The following is an 11,090-nucleotide window of genomic DNA, read 5'->3' as shown; positions in this document are numbered from 1 at the left end:
GCACTGAAACCCTAACCCTAACCCTGGAGTACAAAGTCCTGTCACTTTGATTAATGATGGATCTGACTGTTTACAGTGTTCTGTGTTCTACAAACATATTGGAGCTGTTAATGCTGGAGCACTAACTGCTAATACAAACTGAACATTTCCTGATGCTATTCCTTCATATAAAATGTATTTCAATGACAAAACGCAGGTTGGCTTCTATTGTGAAGCATCATGGGAAATGCAATCAATTTGTCACTGACATCAGTGGCAAGTTTAAAAAAAAGAAGGGTCGGGGAATATGGTGCCACGTGGGGTGGCAAGTCAGGTCGGGCCACCCCCTGGCTCTGCCATTGCACCTGAGACAGTCAACACTGACAAACTGCCTGACCAGTAGCATGTTTCTATGTAGGCAGTAATAGAAGCATATATGTAGGCTATATTAGGGGAGACCGGGTGCAATTGTAACAGGGGGCAATTGTAACTCAATTTCTCCAATCAGAAACAAGCTAGAGTGATGACACTTAATCAGCAAATGCTCAATTGGATTCTCTCTCTGCCTGTGGAAAAGGAGCAGGATCATTTCACCTTAGCAGAAGTTTTAAACAAAATACTGATTTTGAGGTATGAAAGAAACTTTTTGGATGTGCAGTATTTTTCTTCTGGTGTCTAAAGTTTAGATGACTGCAAATCTAAACCTGCATACATTTTATCTCTAGGTTATTGATTAACAATTAACACTAAAAAACTATGCTTATATAGTTGTGGCTAGCGGGCATACAAGATTTTGTCATGGCTGCAACTTCGAGCCACATGGCCCAGTGTAAGCAGCTTATCTGTCTGTTTTGAAAATAAACATATTTCACTAAATATAAATGTAAAACCATATTAGAAATGGGTGTATTTAAAGAAATGGATTTGTTCCAGTATAAACAAATCACCAATTAACATAGGCCAACATTCTTTGTATAAAATAGTGTGTTTTATATGTGTTTAACAGAAAGTGTGAATATTATATAGGCCTAAGACTGCAAAAGTAAAGTTACTTTCATTGTGAGATTGTCTGTATGGTGGACTTAAAGTAGTTGATGGTATAAGACCCAGCAAAACCAAAGAGAATGACTAGTTCACTTGTAAAAAGCAATTTTATGAAGTTAGAACAGAGAGGGCAGAGGATGCCTGATATCTAAAATAATTTGAACCATTTAAAAACTCTTATGTAACATTATTAGCTGTAAAGTAATTACTTAGAGGTAGCCTAGGCTTTTACTTGAGATGCAGTGGGTTAATATGACTTATTTTTCAGTGTTACAATGGCCCCCGCCAAGGGGGCAAAGTCAGGGTAACACTCTTGACTTCTTGTATTTAATTAAATATTTTAGTCTTGTTCTTATAAGTGAAAATATATCAATTGTATTATTAATTAGTGCACATATATATGTTTCTTGTATCAAAAGATGACTAGTGTATCTCAAGTAGTTTGTGAGTTATTAAGGAAAATGTAAAATATGTTACAATTGCCCCCGGTCTCCCCTACTATATCAAGTACTGTAGGCCTACTTAAGTACAATTTTGAGGTACCTGTACAATTGAGTATTTCTATTTTATGCTACTTTATACTTAAACTCAACTACATTTCAGATGGAAATATTGTAGCCTACGTTTTATTCCACTACATGAATTTGAACTTAAATTATAGATACTATGCCGATTCAGATTATTAATACAAACATAAATAAAAATAAAAATCAATACAAAAGAACAATAAATCACCTAATAAAATATGATGTAGCCTATTATTATGAATTATACCCAGCAGTAGGCTATAACCTGCAGTAACTGAAATCAGTATTACCTTTACCAGCTGCAACAGTGAGGCTTCCACTTAATGCATCACTAATTATTATCCAACAATAGGTTACAGCCTACATTATTGTGAAATTGGCCATTCTGCATAAAAGTTAGCATACTTTCACTTTTGATAAGTCTACTTTATGTAGGCTAATGTTAATACTTGGCAACATTAGGCCTTTAAGGCCATCAGAGAACAGAAGGATGTATAGTCTGGTATCTAGTATATGCTCTATCTAGCTTGTTAAAGTCAAGATTTAGGCGTAGGCTATTAGATGCATTTAGTTTAGGAACAAGGTTAGGCTATAATGTGTTGCAGGTATGAGGATGCCATCAGGTCCACACTATATGTTAGCTCAAAGAGAAATAGGATTAAAAGTCTACTTAAAGCCCAGGTGCTGTTGAGGTCAGGGCTTAGTCAGCCTGAAAAACTGCTTGACCCATGGCACAATTTAAAGCCTAGTAGCTGTTTGCACAGGATAGTGGATGCCGTTTACAGTTAGATAATTATCAGTGCCTGAGAAATACTCTTCCTAATTCGTTGGCCGATGTTAAAAACGGGATATTGTTAAATGTCTGTGAATCCTGGTTAATAAAACAACACAGCGTCCATCTTGTTCATATTTTCTGCGCTACTTTATTACAGCACGTTGTGTGGTGTAGCCTAGGCTACCCGCTTGTCTCTACGCTCCTCCTCCAAGATCTCGCGGGATTTAAGATTAAACGGGTGCTTTAAAAAAGGTGGTTCCCATTACTCGCTGAGCCGGGCTGACAGCAGAGAGCTGGGCAGGTAACCAGCAGTGGTGCTGAAAGCTCCCTCTAGTCTACCTAGCGACACTTAACTCTTTGCGTGACACGGTCAGGAGGTGCGAGCCTCGGCGAATCTACCCCGCATCATCATATCCCGCTCAGGTCACCTTAACGTTCGCCTACCGGCATTTTCCATCTCCCGTCTCCGAAGATGATACCTGGCAAACGAAGAGCTGCAGTCATGTCCTTCTCGGTGGCGATATTTGGAGCCCTGATGCTGCAGTCGGTGTCTTCCCAGAACGGTTGGTAATTAGCTCTTCTAACAGAAAATGCATAATCTCACATCATGGCGATAATGCGGTTTTTAAGGAGTGAGGTCGCCTGCATTTCTGCATCGGGGCATTTTTAATGAAACATTATAAGGCGTCTCTGTTAACAAGAATGGATATCTCTCTAGCAGCCAAGTCAATAATCCCTTAGACAGAAACAGATTTCTGTCGAATGAAGCGCTGTCTTTGGCTAAAATTAAGGGTCAATAAATCATTAATGGGCTACAATCTGAAGTGGTTGGACTGAAGTGGGCCACACGGAGGCCTGTGCGATGTCCCTACAATGTCCTTTGAAGTGAGGAGCTGATACAAAGTCGAAACATGAGCTGTTCAATCAGCAAGGACAAGTTCTGCTCATCAGGGCCTCAGGGAATTGGAAATTGTGTGGACAGGGAAATGGTGTCCCACTGAGGTTCAAAATCTGTTCTGCCTTCCTTGGAGATAAGCACACATATAGGCTACTAAACATGCTGTCAGGCTTGGGTCTGCTTAGGTATGTCCGGATGTGGCTCACCATTTAGTATCTATCTAGCTCCTACTGAGATGATTCTCATCAGCCCAGCTCCTTGTAACAGAGCATGACATGTATGTAACTAGATGTGGGACATTTAGAAGTGCAGTTCTGTAAATAGCATCAGTCCATTTTGCTGCATGCTTCTATTTTTAGAGCAGAGATGCTGCATTGGGAACCATGGCTTTAATGTCCTCTTGCAACAGTGAGTCTGTTAACTCTTTGCTTAGATGTGCTGCACTGCAGAATGGCATTGATTTCTCAGCATGGGTCTATTTGTCCAAGTCCCAATGCTCATAAATCTCATCCCCACCATACAATTTCGAACAGTGTAAACCGGTCTCAGCTAGGTGTATATTGTAAATGGGCAGTGTTATATGAGTGAGAATGTTTTCAGCTTTGTTCTTCCCTGGAGTTGCCGGTGTGTAGGTATGCATTATACATTTTCTTCTATAGCCCACTGAACACCCACTTGTAATGTCTCTTCTTCAAACAGCAAGCACTACAGCGGATAAAGCTCACAATGCTGGTTAAATGTAATGGAATTTTATCTGACAGATTGCTGGAAAGTCTCATGTTGTGTTATTTTCTTCCCTTGTTTTCAAAGAGTCCACAGAGGCTGGATGCTTCATACTGTACTAAATATTATTAGAATATATTATACATATATTCGTGTATAGTTTTCCTAATTCTTTTTCCAGCTGAGTCTATTAATGCATTATATTAACGCGCACAACAGCCAACCACATCACAGGAGCACATTTGTACCTGCTAATGGCTGTTCACATGTGAAGCTATTCCCGGTAAGGTTCCCTAGGGATTTGTGTTTCCTCAGAGTGGCTTTACCAACGACGCTCTTTTAATAGTATAATTCTCATAAAGAATTCACAAAAGCTGCTAATAATCAAAGGTATCAGTCTTGCGTTTGTGTTATCGTATAAACAGGGAGGACGAGATGTTCATCAGTACGCAGGCCAGAGTGCAGTTGGCCTCAGAGAAAATTCAAAGACATTGAGGAGTTGTTGGATACATTTTCAATTTAAAGACTCACGTTATCCTGTCATAGAGATTGTAAATTGTAAAACAACTAACTAGACTAAACAACAACAAAAAAATCAACGCAGTGCTCATCATAGCACATCATACTAGGAACACTTATGCTTGAAAATTTACTTTATTATCAAATTGCTGCCGATAGTTGACCCATTGATTTATTGACTGATCATTTCAGATCTGATTTAGCATTTCTGTCATATTTAACATCCAAGATGTCTTAACTGGGGAGCGGTAGTAACTTTCATTATAGGTCAGCTCTCTCATCCTCCCTGATACCTTGGAAACAAAATACCAGAGTGGAATTTTTAAATTCTAGATATGAAGTCAGTTGTTTTACATTAAAACTCGATGGCATCAAAGGAATATTTAGATTAAAATAATATTTATTTTACCTTTTTGAAACAATCACTTTTATTGAATACGACTCAAGTAAAATTTCTGTACATTGACTTCAAAACATTTTAATTATCCAAATGTTAAAACCTTTTTCAATATCTGATTATACTCTAATAACACAGACCAGCATGAACATATATGAAATAAATAGCGTACCTTCAATTTCAAGTTATCTCCCTTCTGTTCTGATATATATTAATATTAATTTAGCATCTAATTAGCTGCTCAGTGTGTTGGAACAGTTTTGGTACATTAACTAGGACAGTGGCCAGAATTACTTTTTATATTAATTTGAAGACACAGAGAAAATATCTGCAAGGAAACACACATGACCATTTGAGGCCATCTGTTGTCAGGTTGAGCTGTTAGATTTGTGCTTTGAATACTGAACCAGAAATTTGCATCAATTGAAACTGCAGTCAGTCTCCAGTAATAATGAGAAGTGGCGTAATAAGGGTATTTATATTTTCTCAGTTTACGACCGGGAGGCTGACAGCATGTGGCTGAAAGGCAGATTTTGATTTGTCCTCGCTGAAAGAAAAGTGTTTGAAAAGAGAGAAGTACTACACAACCTTATAAATGATGATGATTCTCCAGATAGAGCTTTCTATCATGCTAAATTCATGCTACTCTAAAAGGCATTATAAAAATAACACCACACCTTTAAAGTTACATTTGAGCTGAAATAATTAGCTGACTAATTGATTAGTAGATTAGCAGAAAATGAATAGCCAACTATTTTGATAATCGATTAATTGTTAGTAATCTAGCTCAAACTCTAACTATTCTCTGGGGTTCAGCTTCTCCAATGTCAATATTTACTGCTTTTATCGGGTTTTATATCATCAGAAACTGGTTTTGGATTGACAAAACAAGACATTTGAAGATGTCACCATGGGCTCTTGGAAACTGTGATGAGCATTTTTCATTACTCCACATTTTTTTGACCAGACGATTAATAGATTATATGCAAAAAGGCAAAGACAAATTGAATTATGTAGCACAATTCAAACACAAAGACATACAAATAAAAGCCATAAACAACCTTAGAATGCAGCAGAAAATAACAGGTTTTTAAGCCTTCTTGTAAAGGCAATAATAAAGTAATCTTTAGTTACTAAAATGAAATATCTTTTAGACTGGGACAAAACAAGCACTTTTTAAAGTGTCTTGCTGGGCTGGGATGAAATGGCGATCAAAATGATCAGTTGATTGCAGCCAAACACATTGAAATGTTAAGAATATGCAGATAATTTTATTATTATTAATCCGGGTGATCTCAAATGATCGTGAAACAAAACTGAAAAAGGGCAATGCAGACTTTATAGTTCTCAGATCACCCACTCTCATAACCACATGCCAAAACTGAACTAGCATCAGCTTGACATGAGTGACGCCATTCACGAATGTACAGTACAGTGGCGTGCAGGGACAGCGCTACTGGCTCAGCACTTTTGATGCATCTAGACTATCCGAGGTGGCAGAATCTGTCTCTCGGCAGTTCTATGTTAAGAGCTGAGGGTGTCTGTTTTTATTTTTCAGTCCCAGTCATGTTATATACTGGTACTTCTGTACACTCAATTTGGTTTGGTCCACCAAGCTAAATCAGCCTAATACAACAGTCCTGCAATAAAGCCTACCTTCATGAAGGTTATAATGTTCATTTTTAGTTCAAACTGTTTTAGATGGGTGCAGATTCAACGGTATGATAATTTCAGAGGCAGCGGTTTGTGGCACTGTTGAATTGTTGGCTTGTTACAGGTGTTTCTATTATTTTGTCCACCAACTCAGAAAGCTGTCAGCATAGCTGTCACAAACCATGTCACAAGATTTTCTCTGCACTGGATCATGGAATGTTTATTTATGTTTATTTGGTGCATATGACAAATAAAATCACTTTGACTTTGGGTATAATGCAATGCAGACTGCAAAATGATTAAACAGTTGAATCAGCACCTCTCTAAAACAATATTATAACCTTCATGAAGGTAGGAGTTTTCGCAGGATCAGTTTTAGCCAAGTGCACCTGATAACCTGGTTACAGTAATGTGCTGGTACAGCAGGGTTATGATGTCTGCTTGACAAAAGAAACACGTGATTGTCGGTCTTGTGGTGATCTGCCTGGTCTGGTTTGCTGTCTCTCCCTCTTCCTACTTTGTTGCCGTGAAATGCTTCTATGGAAACGGAGGGGGTCTATCACCACGCGCCCACATGCTCCCCAGAGACCCAGAGCTGCAGCTTCTATAAATCTCCTCTCAATCTAATGTGCTCTCCACAGTACCTATAGACTATGTTTTATTACTACAGCCCCCTGTCCTCGTACTCCACATCTGTATGCAGCCATGATCAATTGTTTCACATTTATTGCATTCACTTCAGAGAGGGAGACATTTAATCCTGTCAAAAATTAACAGAACAGTTTGCCTGGTGTTCTGAAGCTGCAATGATGTTTTCATTATACAGACAAGATGTAGTGAAAATGACAAGGTCACTTGGAGGACTTTTGGATGTGAGGGATGTGTAAGCCAGACACAAATTTATATGATATCATTAATTGGACAGAACCAAGTGAGAGCAGCCCTGCAAGGACGTCCCAGTTGAATTGAATTAAAGCTTCCTAGGAATAGTCGCAGTAACGGCTTAGGCACATCTGAGAGTCATCTCTCTCTCTCTCTCTCTCTCTCTCTCTCTCTCTCTCTCTCTCTCTCTCTCTCTCTCTCTCTCTCTCTCTCTCTCTCTCTCTCTCTCTCTCTCTCTCTCTCTCTGACAATTATATGTCCAACAGCAGAAAATTAATAGGCAACTATTTTGGTGATTGAATTATCATAATTTCTTTTGTGTGAAGCAAAAAATGCCCCATATACTCTGTTTCTGCCTTTCATTTACCTGCTTTTATATCTTCTATGATAGTAAATTGAATATCTTTGGTTTTGGACTGTTAGTAAGCCAAAATAAAGCAATGTATGAGTAGGTCAACTTGGGCTCTGGAAAAGTTTTCTCTATTTTCAAACATTTTATAGACCAAACAGTTAAAGAAATTAAGAGAAAATTGGCAACCGATTAATTGATATTGAAGCTGCGGCTGTATATTTACATTGTCTACATTTCTACTTTATTTTATTTTTTACTTAAATTAACCTTTGTTTCATTTTATGATAATTTGTCTGTCAGTGTCTTTTTGATTATTTATATTATCTTTTTTTTTCTTTCCTTTTCTGGTTCCCATTTAATTTGCCCTGTTTTTTTTTCTTACCTTTCCATCCTTCACCTGCTTTCCTTTTCAATCTCTGGACATGCTGCCCCCTAAATCTCCACCACCAGCTGGCTTTGTGAAATCGCCTCTTTCTGAAACTAAGCTCACGGGCGACACCTTTGAGCTGTACTGTGACGTGGTGGGAAACCCCACCCCAGAAATCCAGTGGTGGTACTCTGAGATCAACCGAGCTGATTCCTTCAGGCAGCTGTGGGACGGCGCCCGTAAGCGGCGAGTGTCCATCAACACGGCCTACGGTGCCAACGGCGTGAGCGTGTTGGGTGTCTCTCGTCTTACGCTGGATGATGCTGGGACGTACGAGTGCAGAGCCAGTAATGACCCGAGACGCAACGACCTGCACCAAAATCCAGCCACCACTTGGATCCGTGCTCAGGCCACTATAACAGTGCTGCAGAGTGAGTTGTCAGTGTAGAGCAAAGATCCCACCCCACCCCTCCGTTAGCAACCAAATCTAACAGTTCCTGTGTGATTCAGCCTCCCTCAAACCTCTCCAGAGGACAGCTAGCTTCCTCCGTAGGTGCCATCCTCCCCTGCAGACCTGGAAAAGGAAGAAAAACACCATCAACTGATTGCATTGTACTCATCCCTCGGTTCAGTCAGTGCATCCTTCAACCTACACCCCGTAGAGCCCAATCTCCTCCCAGTCTCCTTTTCCTCTCTGCCTCATTTTTCTTTCCCTTTAGTTGTCATCTTCTCATTTCCCTGAACTAAATGACATGTATATTCAATTAAATTTTTTCTTTGGTTTACTGTCGTTACCTGTTTTCAAATGTAAAATTTTGAATACTTGACTATACTTAAACACACAAAGTTGTGCAATATAATATGTATGTAGAATCTGAAATGCAGAGAACCTATAAGTGGAAACTGAAATGTTTCTGTAGCACAGAGTATCAAAAAGCACTGAAAAATGCCATCAAATGTCTGGTCATATTGTAATCTTGTTTACTTACTCTTTGATCAGATAGCACCAGATTTATAATCAAAACATTCAAATGATTTTATGTCTGCAAAGTAGTTTAGATTAAGACAACATTTGTGAGGTTTGACGTTTTGTTAATTGAAATATTGGCTACAAAATAAGTTTATATTCCTCATAGTAAGGTATAGAAAAAAAACTACCCAGTTTGAGAGGTTCACCTGTGTTTACATGTACAAACAAGATGTATATAATCCAGATATATGTTGTTGTTGAGTTTCTGTTTATTTTTTATGGTATTAATAGTAATAAGTATTTAATCTCATTCAAATCTAAGCTAAGAGAATTGTTGAATGGAACTTGACCTAGAGTCACCCTCATTGGCTCCCAACATGAGTCGTCTTTTATAAAAGGTGAATCCGTTGTGGTAGAAGATTAAGGCATATTTTTAGCCCTGCTTGAGTTTATTTTAGCATTACAAATCAGTGTTTGGAAGAATATGACAGAAAGGTTAGACCTGTATTCCTGTAGTGTAACAGAAATATGCTCTACACTTGTGTACTCTACAGAAACTGGCCCCACAGGTACTTTTCCAGAAGTACTGTGAATTTCCGTTTTTAATATTTGTATTAAATGAAATCCTCAATGTTCCTCTACGTAGGAACACATGGTCCATGTGACAATGTAATGATACTATAGGTTTACGTCAGGGCCAACAGTTTAATAAATTCAGTGTTTTTTCTGAGAAGTCATGATTATTTGTGCAATAGCAGATTGCTCAGGGCTGTAGCAATGCTTTATCATTGCAGTTGAGGCCACAACACAGCACCATAGTTTCTAAAGTTTTTTTTTAGTAATTTATCTGCAATTGAGCCATTATATTCGTTAAAGCAGCGGGCTGTACCATACAATTTGTAAAAAGCTCAATCTTCCATTCATCTAATGCAGTTGGTCATCTTTTGGGCTGACAATTCAACCAAGAGAGTTTCATGCTCTGCTGAGCCTTGGAAGTGCTCCCACTTCCACCTTCAGCTACTGTAACAGTGCAGAGAATGACTTCTTCTTAAGGAACTCTGGATGTCCAAAATAATTCCTACCACTCTATTCCTGTGCTATATTGTATAAAGTCTGGATGGCGGAGGTGTCTGTCTGAACCCTCTGTGCATTGTTGTTTACATCTTTCAGCACACCCTCCCCCACGAGTCCTAGCAAGCATCACTTCTGTTGTAGCTGATCTATGTTTCTCTTGCAGAGCCATCAATCATCGCCTCTGACCACATCACACTTCCTGTGGAAGGTGACACTTTCACATTGCAGTGCAACCTGACCAATGCCCACAGTGTCCACATGGAGAGCTACTGGATGAAGAATGGGGAGGAGATCCCGGGAACACACACCCAAAATAAGAACACTGAGTACAGGTAGGAGTCTGGGCAAAACCTTATGCAACTGGTGTGTGTGTGTGTGTGTGTCACAGTGCTAAATACATAGTTTAGCAGCCTGATGTGGGTTCACGTGAGGTGTGTATCTGCTCTGCAGGCGGAACAAACCAAGAGGAGACGATGCCGGAGTGTACATGTGTGTCTACACCTTCGATATGACTCCTTCAGCCAACGCCACTATCGAAGTTAAATGTAGGTGTTGATTTGTGACCTGCAGGCATCTTTGTCAGTTTCAAGGCCACATTGGAGATGTCACCAAAAAATGGCCTTGAGCAATTGCAGCCCTGTCATGTGAGGACCTGTGATTTCAAACGGCTCTGATGGCTGCTCAGGGGCAGCCGGTGCCCTTGACACTCCATCTAACCAATGCCTGGCTCAGTGGCAACAGATGGTGTCTTGTTTGTCTGATGGCAAGGGATTATGTCTCAACGGTAAAATCTGGTCAGCCTTTTCTGCGGTCACACGCATCGCTATGGAGGAAAATTGGATTTTGAAAAGGTTTTATGTTATGGGGCATTTCTATTCATCCAGCAGAAAAAGATGTAGAGCCAGGCAGATTTATAATATACAGAATACA

General features: G+C 39.3%; 1 protein-coding gene across 1 annotated transcript; it reads left to right on the top strand.

Annotated features, from left to right (window-relative positions):
* The first annotated feature begins 8,155 nt into the window (after positions 1–8,155).
* Positions 8,156–10,743, top strand: LOC119908592 (neuroplastin-like). The gene is made up of 4 exons (XM_038726376.1): positions 8,156–8,554; positions 8,647–8,747; positions 10,324–10,492; positions 10,611–10,743. Exons 1-4 carry the CDS (start codon positions 8,172–8,174, stop codon positions 10,714–10,716), a joined length of 759 nt encoding a protein of 252 aa, XP_038582304.1. The 5' UTR covers positions 8,156–8,171; the 3' UTR covers positions 10,717–10,743.
* The last annotated feature ends 347 nt before the right edge of the window (positions 10,744–11,090 follow it).

The sequence above is a fragment of the Micropterus salmoides genome, unplaced genomic scaffold (assembly GCF_014851395.1).
Source record: "Micropterus salmoides isolate LMB-PRFRI ecotype aquatic unplaced genomic scaffold, ASM1485139v1 Ms_hic_scaffold_18, whole genome shotgun sequence".
NCBI lineage: Eukaryota > Metazoa > Chordata > Actinopteri > Centrarchiformes > Centrarchidae > Micropterus > Micropterus salmoides.
The sequence above is the reverse complement of the archived record's forward strand: the minus strand, read 5'-3'. Positions and strand labels throughout refer to the sequence as shown.